Source organism: Eubalaena glacialis, chromosome 9, assembly GCF_028564815.1.
Source record: "Eubalaena glacialis isolate mEubGla1 chromosome 9, mEubGla1.1.hap2.+ XY, whole genome shotgun sequence".
NCBI classification, from domain to species: domain Eukaryota; kingdom Metazoa; phylum Chordata; class Mammalia; order Artiodactyla; family Balaenidae; genus Eubalaena; species Eubalaena glacialis.
In genome coordinates this window covers 52,409,990-52,429,232 of record NC_083724.1, presented here as the reverse complement: position 1 = coordinate 52,429,232, position 19,243 = coordinate 52,409,990, and the positions used below count along the sequence as shown (strand labels likewise).

The window sequence follows — 19,243 nt, the reverse complement described above, 5'->3', positions numbered from 1 at the left end:
AATAAGTATACACTGTATAGCAATGTTTCTCACCTTTAAGTATTTACCTGTGTTCAAAGGTGATTATGTGAGTCTATGAATATTATGAGTATTTTTAAAAAACATTTAAAATTACAGCTCTACTTGAAATGAGGCTGCATGGACTAATAAATATGCCCAAGTTCTTTTGTTAGAGCCTGGAATTTTGTTAACTTATTGATGCTACTTTTTATATCATGCTGACCAGACGTTCTGGTTGATTACTACCTATGTAAATAATTAAAAAGAGTGGAGAAATGAATTATTATTTCAGAAGTTTAATTTGGGGGAAATGAGAAAAGGGATTTATTTTTTCATAATGAAAAGTTTAGGGGCCACTGCTTACCACAGCTATCAAATATATATTATTTTCCTTATCATTATGATCCTAGAATCCTAGGCATCTGTTGTCACTTCTCCAGCTTTTAAAAGAAGGGGGGGCTTCCCTGGTGGCGCAGTGGTTGAGAATCTCCCTGCTAATGCAGGGGACACGGGTTCGAGCCCTGGTCTGGGAAGATCCCACATGCCGCAGAGCAGCTAGGCCCGTGAGCCACAATTACTGAGCCTGCGCGTCTGGAGCCTGTGCTCCGCAACAAGAGAGGCCGCGATAGTGAGAGGCCCGCGCACCGCGATGAAGAGTGGCCCCCGGCTCGCCGCAACTAGAGAAAGCCCTCGCACAGAAACGAAGACCCAACACAGCCATAAATAAATAAATAAATAAATAATTTAAAAAAAAAAAAGAAGGGATTCACAACTGAATCAGAAAGTACCGACTGGGTGAAGATCAGTGAGGGATTATCAAATAGGCAGAAAAAAAGTGTTTAGAATATAAAAATGGGAGGAAGGCAGATAGAAAGCAAGAGAGAAAAATCTAGACATGAACTTTTAATTTCAGCATTCATGTAAGTTTTGTTTATTCTGAAAGATAAAATTTAACTTTCGGGCTTTTAATTTTATTGTGAATTCTGTGGGGCGGGGGTGAGGGTGCGCTGCCCGCCAGGCTCCCATACTCGGGGGTGGGGGTACAGGGGGACGTTACCTGACTTGGGTACGTCCCTCTGCGGCTCGGGCAGGCGGAAGACGTAGTGCACATAGGAGGCCAGCAGGCAGTTCCTCCCGTGCTGGTCCTTGCCCAGGCCCTTGCTGTTGTGCAGACTGTTGGCGGTGACCACCACAGACTCGAAGGCAAACTGGGAGAAGTTGGCTGAGGAACCAAGAGAAAAATGGGCAGCCCCGCAGTGAGTCTTTAATGAGCCTGAGGTGGAACATTCTTTGGGGCAGTGACAAGGAGTCCTGACCACTGACCGGCTGAACCAGGCTGAAGCCCCTGGGGCAGGGTGAGTGGTTTTAGTAAGCTCCAGCATGCCAGCTCTGCTTACTGCAAAGGACTTCACATTTCCTCCTTCTGCCAGCACTGTGGTTTTTCAGGACAAAGATGCGAGCCTGTCCAGACATCCTCCCGTCTCTAAACCACGCTGTAAACTGGTGCTACTCAGTGGGGTCTGTCCGGACATCATCAGTATTACCTAGGACCTTATTAGAAATGCAGAATCTCAGGCCCCACCCAGGACCGACTGAGTCAGAATCTGCATTTTAACAAGATGCCCAGGTCATTCTTATGCACACTATGGTTTGAGATGGGCTGTTGAACAATACAGATTCTTGGTGTACAGATTAATCTAAAAACGTATGTGTATCATGTCAGTTCCTGGACCTGTACAAACAATGCTTCACCGTGCACACTCTCTTGTTGAAGAGCTCCAAACCCTCCACAGTTTGGCTGCACCCTACTTATCCCACCTGGTACCCTCTTCTGCTCAAATTCAACTTCCTTAAAATAAGGCAATCTTTATACTGTCCCCATCACACGTCTGCTTCTCACTTCTGCAATTTTGCTCGTGCTGCTGTCCTCACCTAGAAAGCCCTCCTTGCTCCCACCCACAAAATCATACTAACCTTTCAATGCTAAGCACCACCCCATCTCCTCAATGAAGCCTCTGACACCACTCAGTACAGGGCTTAAGTGACACCAAATCACAAGGTTCTTGGGCTGTTTCCAGTGGGAAATTCTGTCTCTCTGATAGGCTGGAAGCAAAGTGCATTTCTCATACTTTCTTCTCTCCCCACCATGCCTTCCATGGTGCCTGACACAGATAAGTTCTGAATAAATGCTTGGAGACTAAGTGCCTCCCCCTATTCTGCCTGTCCCAACACCCTGAAGTCCCAAGTATTGGCTCAAAATGTGTGAATGAATGTTTCGTCTAGTGAACAAGTCTATATTCCATAGCTGGGGCCTACAAAGCAGTGCACCAAATATGTGGAGGGTGTAGAAGGAAATCCAGGGAGGGTACAGATAGATGGCTGCTCCACAGGAATCTAGCTGGAGAGGCAACAGCTACATGTGTGAAAAGTTAGCCGACAATGTAGGATGCCTTATCTGTGGAGCCACAGAAGATGCATCCCAGGATACACTGCAAACTGAGGGATTCAGAGGTCACGCTCTTCCCTAGCTCTGAAAGCTCCCCCATGTGTCCTAGGCTACAAGTTCATTTCTCCCTCCCCACCAACTTACTCATATTCCATGGCCCAACAGTGTTATCTCCTTCTTTTCTGACACTCCCAGAAAAGTGGTTTTTGACACTTTTTTCTGAACTACTTTTTTTCTGATCCAGACACTCTGGTTCTCTGCTTTTGCCAGTCACTGCCCCCATTTTGGCTTCTCTCCCGCTAACCCCCCTTCAAAGCCATCTCAATTGCAGTCTTCTTCCTGGGGGGCCTCCCCCATCCTCCCGGATGGATGTCTTCACCATCCCCCCAACAGTAGTTAGCTGTGTCCATTTGAGGACTTGTGTCCTGTGCCGCTGATCTTTGCTATATTTTATTGTAAGTCCTCTGAGGTTCAATATGCTCTTGATTATTATTGCAAAACCTACAACTCTAAGCACGGTACTGGCAGCATGGATGGTACCCAAAGATATCTGCTGGGCTGGAGAGCACAGAATAATACAAGCCCAGCTGAAAATAGTGTCAAACAAAGATGCCCTACAGCAGCCAGTCTACCCCCGCAGGAGTTGGAAGAACCACTGGACCCAGGCCCTACATGACATTATTTCCAAAGGAAGTCTTACACATTGTATTTAGTGTTCATTTGTCAAAAGTAAGCATTTAAGATGGGCGTTTGCTGCGTGCTGAGGGGAGTGGAGAATGGGGTGACTGTTCAGGAGTATGGGGTTTCATTTGAGGCTGACGAAAATGGTCTGGAATTAGATAGTAGTGACAGTTGCATTCCCTCGTGAATATACTAAAAACCACTGAATTGTACACTTTAGTGAATTTTATGGTACGTGCATTTTATCTCAATAAAAAAGGGATCACAATGAATTTCAATTTAGACAGTTCCTTTCCTTCCATTTAATATGGGTTGTCTTATTTCTTTAAAACATTGGATTCCCTTGTTGGTCAAGTAAACAAAAAATATCTTAGAGGTAAAAGAAAGCCATCAATTACTAGGAATGGAATTTAAAGGATTGGCTTCAGTCATTCAACACATTAATGTAAAAAAACCCCGATAATTTTAAGCATCCTATATTAACGTTTCTTTTTTTTAAACATCCAGGGAATCTCCAAAAAAAAAAAAAAAATAGCAGTAGACTTGGTTTCCCTTGGACTCACATCCTCAACAGAAAGATCACATTGGCCCTGCTCCTGAAACTTCTGGAAAATCGCGTTTCATAAAACACGGCACTGCCTGCCTCCTCCCAGGCGCCCAGGCCTCCTACCTGTCTGGCCAGCGATGACCATGGGCTGCACGAACAGCTGGAAGAGCTTGTCCAGCACCAGGTGCAGGAAGAGCACAAGGGGCTCCAGGCGGGAGGAGTTGAGGCAAATGATGCTGAGCTTCAGCTCGTGCTCCAGAGCCGCTTCACTGATCTTCTGGTCCAGCACGCGGATGGGGAAGTTCACCTGGCTTTCCAGGGAATGGCAGAGGGTGAAGAACTTCTCCAGGTGGTTGTCCTGGGAAGGCAGATGGCAAGCCTCATGGGTCTCATCCCCTCAACGCTCACCAGTGGATTCATAAACACAATCAAATAGCTCCTTCTAGGCAAAACCTATTATCCAGTGTTTCAGAGCAGAAGTTCTAAGACACGGATGTTTCAGACCAGGTTATGAATTTCTTTGTAGAGTGTTGTGCACAAAATAGAACCTCTCAATAATTACTAGCTGAAGAAAAATTAATTTGGACTCTGACATGTTCTGTAAGCAGGGGCAAGGATACCAGGCAAACACACTGCCGAGACAGGGGTCTAAGCAGATGCAAAACTCAGACAGTGGCAGGAAAAGGAGGGAAAGTAGAACAACAACAACAAAAAATCTGGACGAGAAATGGCAGAATTACAGAGGGAAATGAGACAGCAACAGCAGGAAAATGTTTAAATGAAGTCTCCCCACGAAACTTCTCAACCAACAGGGCAGGTGCTGAGCTGCTTCAACATTTTTATAAGGTCTTTCTATGAAAACAACAAATAAAACCTAACAGGCTTGCAATTTCCCACACAGAACTAAAAGGGTTTTTTGGTGTTGTTTTATCCAGGCACAAAGATTTTCACTGATCTTTTATTGAACTGTCCTTAGACGTTTCTCTGCTGCACCCCATCTTCATTATTAGCCTGCTGTTCTGATTTAAACTTGACCTGGATACTCCTTACCTGGGTGTGAACAGAAGAAACAGCTTGCACTTCAATATTGAATACTCCCTTATGTCCTTCAGCCCATTTAATGGGAGGATTCTGCAAAGGGACTTTCTGTGTTAAAAGAAAACAAATTAGCAATTCAATTCCCTTTTCTCAGTACTAACAAGCAGAGTAAAGCAACTTGACAGTAGATGTCAGGGCTATACAAATATAAATCTCCCTGGAAAACTAATATAACTGGCCTTAGAGTTAGGAGCCCTGGGTTCAAGTTCAGTTTTACACCAAATTAATTCTTTTCACTTCGACAGGTCAATGAAACTCTCTGGGCCTTCATTATCTCATGCTGAAAGAAGGGGTTTGAATCGAGTTATCTATCTAATTTAAGCTTCCATCCAGCACTGGTAATCCTTGATTCTAGGAATTAAAATAAAGTAATATCCTAATTATTTCTCCATTAATCAGCAATGTCAGGACAAAGTGTAGAATACCTTTAGAAGACATGAAATTTTAATGCTTTTGAGTGACTACAGTTTTGTTCCCTTTTAACAAAATGTTTCCAAGTAGCAGTCCTTCTAGGCTCCTGCTTTAATTACTCAAAATGACTTTTATAATATTTATATATCAATAGCCCTGTAGTCCTCAGAGACCATTTCTTGCCTTAAAATCTCAAGGGAATTGTCATCCTACAGTGTTGAGTAAGGAGGGCCTTGGCAGACCTGGCCATGTGAGTGTGGGTTTTGTGTCTCTTGCATTTTAATGGAAGGAAGCATACTGTACTTGCAAGGGTAGGATGTGTGCACGGGGTAGGGACCTTTGGAACTATCTCAGAAGGAGTTACAAACTGGGGCCCAAAGCTGGATCCAGCCCACAGACAGGTGTTGTTTGGCCCAGTGTTAGAAACTGTCGAATTAGTTGCCAAACATTAGAATGTCAGAAAATTTCACATGAAAGCCTGCTTTTCTATCGTCTTTTGAGAATCTGAAGATATGAAGACATTGGTCTTGCATCCCAGCATGGCACCAGTTGTGCAGAGGAGTAGCTATGACCTTGGATGGGAAGACAGTCTCCAGTGTGAACAAATTCCACCAGGACCTTGCACTCATTATTAATGAGTCTGACATGTGGGGTCACTGGAGTTTGCAGTTATCTAAAGCAACACTGACCACTAAAAATACAATGTGAGCCATCTATGTCATTTAAAATTTTCTAGTAGCCACATTAAAATTTTTTTAAAGTGATAATACTTTTAATACTATGTTTCATTGAACCCAATATAGCCTAAAGATTATTGTTTCAACATGTAATCAGTATAGAAAATTATGAATGAGATATTTTACATTTTTTTTTTCTGCTATTAAGTCTTTGAAACCCAGTTTGTGTTTTATACTTATAGCACATCTCAGTTTGGACTAGCCACATTTTAAATAGCCTCATGTGGCTAGTGGCAACTATATTGGACAGGGTAGGCCTAAAGAATATTAGGAGAAGCTGAGGGCATATTGATAAAGATAGCTTAGGGCAAGTAGGAAAAAGGAACTAATATTTACTTAAGCATCGAGTTTGTTGCTTGATATGTATTATCTCATTCAATGTTCACAGCAACCTTGTAGGCAGGTCTGGGCTAGGTTTCATCTTTGAGACTCAGAGAGGGTAAGCAATTCACCCATGTTCACACGGCTAGGGCATGGCAGAATCTGGATTTTGGATCAAGATTTATTTGTCTCCAAAGCCAGGTTTGTTTGGCAGCATTAAGAAGATAATTGGGTGTTCTAGGAAATTAGAATGTGCAGCTTGATGTTGAAAAGGTGGTTTTGAGGGCTTCAGCAAGGGGCTGTGTGTCCAAATCATAAAAAGTAATCAGGGAGTATCTGTGAACATACTCACAAAACCACTTAGGTGGTTTTGAGGAGAATAGTTTTGATCTAAATTCAGGCATATGCCTGTGGCCCAGGGCAAAGGAAGCTTCTCTCTCCAGGGGGAAAAAAAAAAAAAAGGAAATAGAAAATGGAATAGCCTGGGGAGTGGGGGTGGGTAGTCAGAGTAGAAAAGAAAGTTGACTATAAAATTTGGAACAAAATTCAAATTCCTGGGAAATTCAACTTGAAATATGCAAAGAAAACAAAAGAGATGACAGGGGACCTATAGATTAAGAGCCTTAAAAGACATGTCAAGCGATAGCAATGTATGGAGCTTATTTGGATCCTGATACGCAACAAACAACTGTAAAAAAAAAAAAATGACATTAATGAGATAATTGGAAATTTGATCACTGGATATATGAAGATATTAAGGAACTATTATTAATTTTTAAGGTGTGACAATGGTATTGTGATGGTTAAAAAAGGAGCCCTTATCTTTTAAGATAAAACACTGAACTATATATAAATGAAATGATATGATGTCTGGTATTTGCTTCAAAATAAATCTTATTGATGTAAACCTACACCAACCAGACTGAGAAGCATGAGAGCTGGTGCTGGTGCAATCAGAACGGAGGGTTCACTGGGCTCCCTTTAAACTGGTGGACTGCAGCAGAATGTATGGGCAAAAAGGTGGGACAGGAAACGGGAGGAGAGAAAGAGTATTGACATTGGGCTCTTTAGAGGAATAAAAGCCCCAATATCCACCTGGGGACTGTGACAACTGACCCAGAGGAGAAACCAATGGAATCTGGCATGGGAACCTTTTGTAAGGATGGGAGGTGAGAGCAGTTGTTATCACAGGTGAGCTCTATTTGCCTTCCTTTTTAAAATACCCCATTCTGTAAACCCCTTTGTTATAGATAATACAAGGTAATGCTGCCTGGGTATGGGTTGTATTTACCAAACATTCTGAATTGGTGATAATCTAAATGAATGAGGTCTTAAAACCAGTTATTTCTCCCATCCTATCAGAACAACGTGCTCTCAGAAAACACCCTGTGCTGACAGATGACTGCTCCCCAAAACATGCTGAGCATCCTTGGTCATGTATAAAGGAATGGGAAGTGGGTCTGGAAAGGTGGTCCAAGACCACGGCTGGACAGGAAACAGGTGACGGCCAGCCTGCTGGTTACCTCTGCAGAATGCATAGAGTAGTTGGGTGGCAGCTTTTCCAAGGCAACTGGGAGACAGTAGGAGCCAGTTTGAAGACGTTCATTTAAGAGAATTGGCAGCCACTGAAATAGATGATGTAAAGAATAAAATGGTATTTATTACAGCATATAATTCTGGCAATTTATCTAGCTCACAATAATCAAATGCAACTAAATGATGATTAGATATTGACCAGAGCTATTTTGGGCAGTAATTTCTGTCAAGTTCTTTAGATTTTAAATTCCCTGAGAGCTCCTGAGATGGTAATATCAATGATTCACCGCTTTCAGAGCCAAAGTAGTAGCATTTTTCTTTATAGCCAATGTGTGTGTGTATCTGGAAAACATCAATGTTTATTTTACCTTTTATATATTTTAAAGAAATAACTTTTTCCCCTTGGGGAAAAAAGAGCTATTTTTATATGTGAAGCATATATATAAGATTTGGAAATAATGGACATTGTAATGCTTTTTCTACAAATGAGTATTCTTTCAATATCTCTCACCCACTACCTTTCATTCCTGAAATTGTCATTTGCTAAGTCAAGTCATCTCTGCTCTTTGCTGTAATCTGGTTTGGCACATTTTGCTACTTCTGACAGGAAAAAAAGCAAGTGAATAGAATTTAGTTGTTTATCTCTGCAGGAACCTTGGATGCACCAACAACTGCAGAGTGAATCTGCAAGTTGAAAACAACTCACTGAATATCCCAGGAGACTTTCTACGGAGTTTCCTTGCTTCTGCTGACAGCTGATATGGTAGAAGGTGAACAGGAGGTGGTGATTTACTGTGAGTTTAGCAGGGAGCTTAATTTTCACTTCTTCGTAGAAGTCAGGAGACCTGTTTCAAAAGCACATTATACACAAATAACTTTTAGCAAGAATGATGGCTTCTCTGACTATAAATTGTAACGCCACGGACCCTTTGCCCCTCAGAATTCACCTGCTTGGTATTTTACTTTTCATTTTACATCAGTCTCCTCCTAAGCTTAAAGTCCTGAGACCAAGCTTATGTCACTGGATACACTTCACTTACATAAGGCTGCTCACAAACGAAAAGTTTTGCCAGAAAAAAAAATCCCTGCACACAATGGAAAAATCCAACAACTTAATTTGGACAGAGGATGAGGTTTGGAGTCCTGCTGTGACCTCCTTTTCTATCTCTACCCCAAGAACAGGGACTGGTGCACAGCCAGCACTCATCAAAGGATTCGGGGGAAACAAATGAAGGATGCAGGAAGGAAAGGGAATCTGATTTTACTGAATTATGACGTCCCAGGCAGTTTACTAAGGGCTTCACATACATTACTCATTTAATCCTCATTCCAGTCCAAGAGGGTGGGTTCAGAGAAGTATTCAATACTTAAATGGGCCAAGGTTATCAGGCCGGCATCAAACCCAAGTTTGTCTGACCCCATACAGATGTCCTACCTGGAAATGTGAATAACAGTTTAGACATTATTCTCTGACTCAATTTACCCACATAAAAATGAGTGTTTCATTTCTCCTTTGGTCAACTTAAATCTTCTTAAAGTAGGTAGTGGTGCAGGTATGGATAGAAGACAAGGAGACAGACCAAGGAGGGCTGGATTTTGTTTCTGGCCCCTCCAGTATCTCAAAGCAAGGCAAGAAATTTATTTCTTTATGGAACACCATAAGACCTCTCTATATCACACTAGAGTAGAAGGCTCCAGAAAACTCAAAACAATATTAGGTTCTTGAAGATATGTTCTTCTCCCAATCACAGTTAATGGCAAAAATTGTGGTTCTCCAACATAGAATCAGGGAACTGGCATGGATTTCCTCTGTCCCTTAGTCCCTGAATTATAAATACTGGTAGGAGGAATCACCTAGGGGATTCAGAAAAGCAAAGAGATAATAAAACAATCTTGGCATATGTTTAGAACTCTGAAATATACTTACTTGTTGTGGTATGTAACAGCCGTGTAAACTTCCTGCAGAAATTCAGGCCCATTGGATCTTCCAAAGATGACCTGTTCACCAGTATAAAAAGGGCCAAATTAACTGTGATATTTGGTTAAATCAAATCAACGATCATCAGCCCAGTAGGAGGTTCTGGTCTCATAGAGCTGCATTTTGTAAATTAAGAGTGCTGAGTTCTACAAGTGGCCCAACTGATGCAGAAGAACTGGTTATGAAGGGTAAACTGAGACCCCAGTGGCTACATCAGTGACCAAGGGCCATAGGCTTGTGAGACTAGAAAACCAGTGCTCTCTCCATCTGCCTCTTCACCTAGAGGTCTATACTACAGGGCAACGTTACAGAGTTTTGCCCTCCGTGAGAGATCCCTGGTCGAGGCTCTTTCCCAGGCTCTTTTGCCTGGTCACTTGGGTCATCAGGACCATCATTGGCCACACGTTTATGGTATTTAGAAAAAGACACCTCTTTGGGCCTGGGTCAGCCCTAAAGGCACATGACTTCACAAGTGGACTCACCTTTGGGTAAATAAAAAAAGAGCCCTTCCTACTAGATGCACTAATGCCCATGCCAGGTCCCAGGACTTGGTGGGTGGTGAACAGGCTGGAGTTTGGCCCCCACTCATCCCTGGCTGGGTACCTTGGCTACCACCAGGATCTGCACAGCTGTACCTGGCAGCCCTGATGGATTTGCCAGGGGCGAGAGTGGGGAGAACCAGGGGAGTCTTCCTCTAGGACTTCTTTCCCACAACCATTGCAAAAGGATACCTTGCATTGGGAAGGTAGGTGGGACATTAAAAAGATGGTTTTTTTTAAAAAGTGGATATTTGAAGAATGGAAGCACTGGAAAAAAGTGACTTCAGTAGAAAGGTATATTATCTGAATTCTACACCTTAAATAAAATAGTAATAGCTAACCACCATCTCGTTTGTTGGCAGATGGTTAAAAAAATACAAATTCTGGCATTTTGGGTTCCTTAGGGAACACTGCATTATGTATTTATTATTTGATTTACATTTTACCTCAGGATGAAGATCCACTCCTAGAAGGTGTTGAGATGGTGTATGTTTATTATTACTAGGCAGTACTTTCTATTATATTTATCTCTAGATGTGGACTGGGGCTTAGGTAGATGTGTACCGCAGTGCACATCTGAAAGTACGGCAAGCATGGCTGACACCTTGGGCCTGTCTTTCTACTTCTTATGCTGTTAGGGTGGCATGGAAAGAATTCATGATATTTTTCAGTCTTCTAAAATGATCTGCATTTCTAAATTTCACAGCTCACTGTGGAATAAGTTGGGAAAGAGACTTTCGATTTAGGCTGACCCTGCTTCCCCATCAGTATCCTGGGAGCAATACTGGACCAGCCACAAAGGCCCCTGCACATCATCAGTGGTATTGGCCTGAATCAACGCACACTCTATGCTGATCAGCCCTTGATTTTGTCTGTGTGAACCAGCAAGGGAAGTTCAGCCCACCCTGGTTCAAGGCAAATGTTTATTTCCCTCATTACCGGCATAGCATTGCTGGTATCCTCTCCACACATAAACTGGATCTTGATTGTGATGTTCCGGGCAGATGCTAGTTTGTTAGCAAAGTTCAGCCTCTGTGGGTAGACATAGAGAAGGTTTCTGGAAAACAAAAGATGAGCAACCAATCAGTAAGGTCTAGAGTTTCTTTTAACCAAGTTCTTCAGGGAATGCTAAAGCCTGCACTCATGAGATGATTGTTCTGAAGGAGTTTTTCCTTTCAGAAGTGAATTACTTTTGGAGAGTGAGTTACTGTTGATTCTTCCTCTTCAGCTGCAGTGATCTGATAATAACCAACATTGTTCTCTGTTTTGCTACACAGAGGTGCCTGCTGCAGCTGAGAAAGTCTTGGAATGTCTTGGAATGTGCAAATCTGCCTAGAGGTAACTATATGTCTGATACAAAGATAAGAAGGCAAAACGTTCAGTTCATTTTAAACAAAACTCATGGCCACAGACAATGGCCTAATTTCAGTTCTCCTCTTTCTCCTTTCTAATGTTATGTAGTAGTTCAATTTTTTTTTTTTAATCTTAGTTTGGCCACGCTGCCATGCACGCTTGGCCACGCAGCATGCAGGATCTTAGTTCCCTGACCAGGGATCGAACCTGCGCCCCCTGCAGTGGGAGAGCAGAGTCTTAGCCAGTGGACTACCAGGGAAGTCCCAGTAGTTTCCATTTTTTATTGGCATGACTTTCTGTATTGGTTTAACTTTCTTTTTTTGGCTGCCTTGGGTCATAGTTGTGGCACGTGGGATCTTCGTTGAGGCATGCAGGATCTTTTGTTGTGACGTGCCAGCTCTTCGTTGCGGCGCACGGGCTTCTCTCTAGTTGTGGCATGCGGATTTTCTCTCTCTAGTTGAGGCGCACGGGCTCAGTAGTTGTGTCGCACGGGCTGTGTCCCACGTCATGTGGGATCTTAGTTCCCCGACCAGGGATCGAACCTGCGTCCCCTGCATTGGAAGGCGGATTCTTTACCACTGGACCACCAGGGAAGTCCCTAAATTTCTTTACTTACATAAGATGACAGTTCAAACTTCCAAGCCCAATTAGCTATGTAACATAATACAAAACTATGGATAATATATCCATCCATTCAAAAACTATAGGACAAGTACCAGGCTGACTATAATTTTGTATATTTTTTCTTTCTGTTTGCAATATTACTACTATAATCCACTAAAAGGTAAGCTCCATGAAGGCAGGGATTTTTATCTGATGTTTTTGATTCACTGATGTATCTTCAGCAGCTAGAACAGTGCCTGGGACATAGCAGGTGCTAAAAAAAATACTTGTTGAATAAAAGAATGAATGTATATACTTTCAATCATATTCCTGACTTAAAGAAACAATAGTGATACTAATATTTATAAGGTACTTATCCTAAGTTGGGCAATGTTTCAAATACTTCGTATTTATTAGTTTGTTTAATTCTCATAATTATTCTATAGGTAGATAGTATTTTGATGGCATCATCCCCACATCACAAATGAGGGAAAAAATGACATACAGTTAGTGAATGGCAATCAAGAATTAAAGTCAGGCACTCTGGTTCCAGAGCCAAGATGACAAAACAGCCTTTGTGTGAACTAGACACCAGGAGAGCAGTGACCAAGAAGGAGGGCCAGGTGACCAGATTTTCCCTCTGTGAATATAGGCTCTCATAATACTTTACAAGGATTTGCATATTAATTGATACCAGGGTTGCAGCCTCAGCACTACTGACATTTTGGACTGGACAATTCTTTGTTGAGGGGCTGTCTTGTGCATTGTAGGATGTTCAGCAGCATCCCTGGCCTCTACCCACTAGATGTTAGTAGTATCTCCCCCCTACTCAGTTGTGACAACTAAAAATGCCTCCAGATATTGCCAGATGTCCCCAGGTGGGGCAAAGTCACCCCCATCTGAGACCCAATGAGCTATACATGTGAATTTTGCATTATGGATCTATACAACTATACCTGGCAAATTTCCTATCTTTAATAGATGTAGTCAGTGCCACCTACTGGGTTCATACTCACATGTAAGGTTTGTTCCATTGGAAAAGGGTAAAGTCAATACTCAAGTACGAGGTAGGAGAAGAAAAATTTTAAAGTTTGATTTATGAAGTCTGGGGTAGTCAGGAACTGAAAAACCAAAAGGGAAAGACCAGGCTGACCAACTCTAACCTCTGCATTGTCATAACCAGAATGATCTTCCATCCTGTGTGTGTGCATGTGTGTATGTGCGTGCGTGTACGCAAATGGTCTTTCTGGACCAGTATTTGCATAAATCCGTGAATTTACCCCATGGATCTTCCTTGCTACAACAATATCAAGAGTGACAACACTAATAACCACAACCCTGGACAAGTCCCAATGAATGGCCTAGTGGACCTGCATCTGATGGTCATGCAGATGAGAAACTGAGGCCCTGAGAGCTGAAGTAACAGTTCACTCCGTGAATTAGCCACCAGTTGGTCACAGTGTCCAGTTCAGTGCTGTTCTGACTCTACAACATGGATGTCTCAGTGCTGCTTTCCAAATCTTTCTCTGTCACACTGAGGGACCCCAACCTCAATGCAGGCAGATAGAGTTGAACCTCAGATGCTGTCAGGAGAGGCCATGGACGTAGTAACAATGGCAGAAGGCAGTTCACGGTTGGGATGCGGGGATCTGTGTGGGGTATACTCCCCTCTCTGCATGAGAGAGGCTGCATGCAGAGAGGGGAGTATAATGGCTGCATGATCTTCCATATTATGAGGGTGCCATAATGTACACAGTCTCCAAAAATAAGCACTAAGATTTTTTCCTTTTTTGTCAGTTACGAAGCTGGGATGAACACTTTCTCTATCTTGCCCCTCTGCAATGCAGTATACTTCTGGGAGAATCCCTTTTAGTTCTATATAGTTCAGTTTCTTCATCTTTGAGTTAATTGAAAAGACACCAATCAACCTTTCTTTATGCTGTGCTTGAAGAAATAATGAGCAAGAGTTTGTAAAAATGCTTTGAAGTAGCTAGATGAAAGGGTCTGTGTAGATCACAATGGTAGTAGCCCTGCCAGAATGGATAAGCAAGTCAGCTGTCACCACACTCCTCTCCTACATCCCAACACAGGGGCACCACCTACCTATCCCACACATCCCCCAACACCGGTCAACAATTTTGCACACGGCTTCCAAAGGGTTTGCTGACCTCCTATATTCAAACATCATCACCACAGGCATACAGTGTTCTGCCCGTACTGAATGCACTTTCCACAGAGTGCAGAGCAGGAAGGAAACATCAAGAGAATTTAGTCCAACATCCCTTTTTGCAGGCCACAAGCCGACTCCCAGAGACATTAAATGACTTTGCTTAAGAATTTTTTTAAGAAGATGCATTTCCCAAGGATCATCATAGTTCTTACTGGCAAGAATGCCAAGTGATATGTTTTGTTAAATCTGTATGATTTTTAAGAAATGAATATAAGAAAATAATAGTGTTTTCTCTTGGAAGGGAAGATCTACCTGCAGGGTCAGTGATACACAGAGTCTCAACCAGATAAGAGTAATGATCAACAAACTGATAAACAGCCTCATACGTTTTATATATGGTAAATTAAGTGTCATATTAGCTAGAGAAAAATCCTAAGAATTATATTATCTAATGATTTTTGAGAAGCTCACCCGTAACTGAAACAGGAATCCCTTGTTAAAGCAAAGTTATTTTGAAAGTTTCTCCAGTAACTACAGGTCCAGTGTAAGTGCAGATCATTTAGTATAATCTCATCTTTCCCCAAATACAGGCAAAAATGCTTCTCTTCAGTCATATGCATCACAACATAGAACAGGACATTTGGCATTCATCAACAATTTTCTTTCCAAAGCCACTTCAGATGGCTTCTCTTGATTATAAACTATTTTAGAAATTTTAAATTCTTTCCACTGATTCAGCAACAGCCCCTCAACTTATTGTTAAACTGCTGGGATTGAGCAGTTCCAGGAAGTTAGAGGTTAACTTGTAGAATTTGGTCATTATTAGATCCAATTGTTGACCAAGCTCTCTCCGCTCTTTACTGTCTTGGGACTATCCTCTATTTCTTTTGCTGAAAACAGGTTAACTCAAGGGACCTTGAAATCTTTCAAAGCCGCAATGCCAAAAACATCAGCTTGGCGTCTCCTCAGTTTACCCTATTCTTTATCCAGTGCAAGGAAACAAAGAGAAAAGCTGCCCTACAAAACAGAAAGACAACCTACAGAATGGAAGAAAATCTTTGCAAACAATACAACTGACAAGGGAATTATCTCCAAAATATACAAACAGCTCATACAACTCAACGTCAAAAAAAACAAACAACCCAATCAAAAAAGGGGCAGAAGATCTAAATAGACACTTCTCCAAAGAAGACATACAGATGGCCAATAGACCTATGAAAAGATGCTCCAAGTTGCTAATTATTAGGGAAATGCAAATCAAAACTACAATGAGGTATCACCTCACCCCGGTCAGAATGGTCATCATCAAAAATTTACAAATAACAAATGCTGGAAGGGGTGTGGAGAAAAAGGAACCCTCCTATACTCTTGATAGGAATGTAAATTGGTACAGCCACTGTAGAGAACACCATGGAAGTTCTTTAAAAATCTAAAAAGAGAGCTATCATATGATCTTGCAATCCCACTCCTGGGCAAGTATCTGGAGAAAACCATAATTCAAAAAGATACATGCACCCCAATGTTCAATGCAGCACTATTTACAATAGCCAAGACATGGAAGCAACCTAAATGTCCATTGACAGATGAATGGATAAAAATGTGGGGTATATATATATATATATATATATATATATGGATGGATGGAATGGAATACTACTCAGCCATAAAAAAAGAATGAAATAATGCCATTTGAAGCAACATGGATGGACCTAGAGATTATCATACTAAGTGAAGTAAGCCAGACAAAGATAAATATCATGATACCACTTATATGTGGAATCTAAAAAAAAAAAAAAGATACAAATGAACTTATTTCCAAAACAGAAAGAGACTCACAGACCTAGAAAACAAACTTATGGTTACTAAAGAGGAAAGGGGGGTGGGGAGGAGGGATAAATTAGGAGGTTGGGATTAACATATACACACTACTATATATATAATATATATTATGTATCTATACATTTCAGATTATCTTCCCTTATAGGTATATACATTATATATATAATATATATACATATATGTGTAGCTATAACTGAATTGCTGTACACCTGAAACTAACACGATATTATAAATCAACTATACTTCAATTTAAAAAAAGTGTGAGTATACACATTAATAAAAATATTGCTGACCAAAAAAAAAAAAAAAGAAGCTGCCCTGTCACGGGTTCCCAGGATGACTTCAGTGTTCTCCTCCAGAGGCTTCTCCAGCTTGGAGTGGAGCTCAAGGAGCAAGTAAGCTAGAGCAAAAAGCATCCTGGCCACCTGATTAAACAACTGGACACTTTGAACACCTCTTTAGCTGAGCTTCTAACACAACTCAGCCAGCAGGAGAGGATGAAAGGAGGCCTTGAGAGGAGAGCTGAGCAGCCCCAGCCCGACAAGAGGACAGAAGGCCTCCATCGGCTGGTTGCAGGGATGAAGCCCAGGGAGAAATTCAACGAGAAGCTGAAATCGCTAGAGCAGAAGCTGCGGGAAGCTGCGGTATTCAAGGCAGGTGGGCTCTCTTTGACTAGGGTGATGGGTGCCATCATGGTGAGTAGATCGTTATTGATAATTTGAGTTAACCATGATTTTAACAGATTGGAAAATAAGCCACAAGGGTAAGATGCATCAAGTTGGGCTTATTTCTCCTATGCAAAAGCCTGGTTAAAAAGAGTAGTGGTACAGATTAATCCTTTGGGATGCAAATACTTACATACCTTCTGTGGCTGATAATGCCAACCTAAACCATGTTTTGAATAAAAACATATTTGTGTCACTCACTACCACACCTGCCAAGGAGTACATAGAGAACCACTCAGTCATGCCATAAAGCCAGAAGCCTAGCCTTCTATACGCTGAGAATATTACAGGGCCTTGGAAATCCCAAAGAGAGCCAAAGGATTAACTGTAGCTGTTCAGGTCAGACAATCCTTGGTGTTACTTATGTATCTCTTTGAAAGTGAGACTGAAGTGAGTTAAATGGCTCATACTCATTGCATAATGTGGACTGAAAATTTAGAATATAAAACATTCTGTACAAAAGGGCCGTAAATATTCAGAAGTTGAATATGCATAAAGGATAAGGGCTAAAAGATGATCTGGGGAAATGAAAAAGGTAATGTGATTTTGAGAGGAATTGGTGTCAATTTTGGTTTTCTTTCTGTTATTTCACTATAGAACCTGTAACAGAGTAATAATATCAAATACATGCTTTTAAAAAAAAAAAAAGAGAGAAAAGGAGAAAAAAAAGAATTGCAGGTTTTGTGACCTGGGTTATCTTCACTGACTTTTGAGTATCAGTAATGCCTGTAACCTAAGCTTCTTTTACACCAGGGAAGATGGGCTTGTATGGAGACCTATGATTAGTGACCCTCGCCAGGTAAGATATTGGGTGAGAATGTCCTTTAAAAAACTGCAAAATGTTCTACAAATAGAAGGTGGACAAGTCCATTTCCTCACCCGCAATAGAAAGGTTGGAGTTAAGTCTCAAATGCAATGATACTCCAAAAGTGCTTAGTAAACTGCAAAATATGACACAGATGAAGATTCTCTTCCTATCAAAACTGTAAAACAGCTGAGTGGACTTTATAATGCACCTTTAAACACTGCAGGACTGTGAGATCTTAAAACATGTTACTTAAAGAATGGATCAATTTCTCTGGGTTTCTCTCTCCATCTTTCAATTTATCTATGTCTCTTGTATATCTCTTGGTGGCGCGCTCTCTCTCCCTCTCTCTCTCTTTCTCTCTCTCTCCCTCTCTCTCACCCACCCCCTGTCTTTAATCCGTGTGTGTGTGTGTCTCTGCCTCTCTTTCAGTGTCCCTCAGTTTCTCTCTTTCTGTCTTTCTGATACAGCCTCTACCTTCTTTTTCTCTCTCCCATGGCCTCTCGGAAAGGCAAAATGCTCTTTTTGCGGGGGCACTCCTTCAGTTTCATCTAGTCACTGAAATCCATTTCCTTACAAGTTCACAAGCGTTTGATGATTTCCAACCCTGAGCCGGGCCTGGGTTACAGGCAGGGCTGTTTCTTTCTCTCAGGATGACAGGCACAGAGCCCAAGATCTATGAACGCCTCAGGATTCCAAAAAAAAACGCCTGAGACCTTCAAAAATGATTAGCTCCAAAATATGAAAAGTAAAACCTCAAAATCAAAATTAATGAATTTTAAATTAAATGCTTACCAAATGCAACATTTGGTCAATTAGTCAACAGTCACTCTATTGAGTTTAATCTACAGGTGAAAAAATTTCCCCCCTACTTTGCAGATTGCTAGAAAATTATACATAGGGTATATGTAATTAATAAGGAAGTGGGTGCATCTTAATATGTTTTCGTTAACATGTGGTCTGGTACTTTGGGTTTAGGGAGGTTTTAAAAGGAACTTGGCTATTGATATGGGAGAGGGGAAGAATAAAATACCAGAGAAACTGGTTTTTCTGTTTTATTAGTTTTCTTATAGCTAGAGACGCAAATGTTGGTTTAATAGCAGGCCACTAGCAATAGGCACTGGATTGAAGTAGATGGCGTAGTAAATTAGTACCCACCTCTCCTGATACAACACTATTGAAACAGCTTTCTATATAAAAAGCTCTCCAGGTTTCTAAACAAACACTCTCAACCTAACTATTTTGGGAATTTCAAAGTAATTTCTTTTTCTTTCCTTGTGTTTTAAAACCTTCCCTCTCCAGTCTTTTTTACAAAGACAGAGCCAAAGAACTGATGAACTCTTTGCTGAAGCAGAAATGTAGCAAAACCAATTGTAAGAACGGGATGCCCTCATTCAAAAACTACAGGAAAAGGTTGGTGGCTCTTACTTCCTTTTAGCAACAGACTTCGATGT

At 41.4% G+C, this 19,243-nt stretch overlaps 1 protein-coding gene across 1 annotated transcript in view; it reads right to left on the bottom strand.

Annotated features, from left to right (window-relative positions):
• Positions 1 to 19,243, bottom strand: part of DOCK8 (dedicator of cytokinesis 8) — a 221,411-nt gene that overhangs the window by 74,491 nt on the left and 127,677 nt on the right. Inside the window, exons 15-21 of the mRNA XM_061201215.1 lie at positions 11,234 to 11,351; positions 9,705 to 9,775; positions 8,484 to 8,622; positions 7,765 to 7,866; positions 4,725 to 4,820; positions 3,798 to 4,032; positions 1,058 to 1,222 (exon numbers count right to left, since the gene is read on the bottom strand). Of these exons, the coding sequence (XP_061057198.1) occupies positions 1,058 to 1,222; positions 3,798 to 4,032; positions 4,725 to 4,820; positions 7,765 to 7,866; positions 8,484 to 8,622; positions 9,705 to 9,775; positions 11,234 to 11,351 (926 nt within the window). The remainder of the gene's footprint in view (positions 1 to 1,057; positions 1,223 to 3,797; positions 4,033 to 4,724; positions 4,821 to 7,764; positions 7,867 to 8,483; positions 8,623 to 9,704; positions 9,776 to 11,233; positions 11,352 to 19,243) is intronic.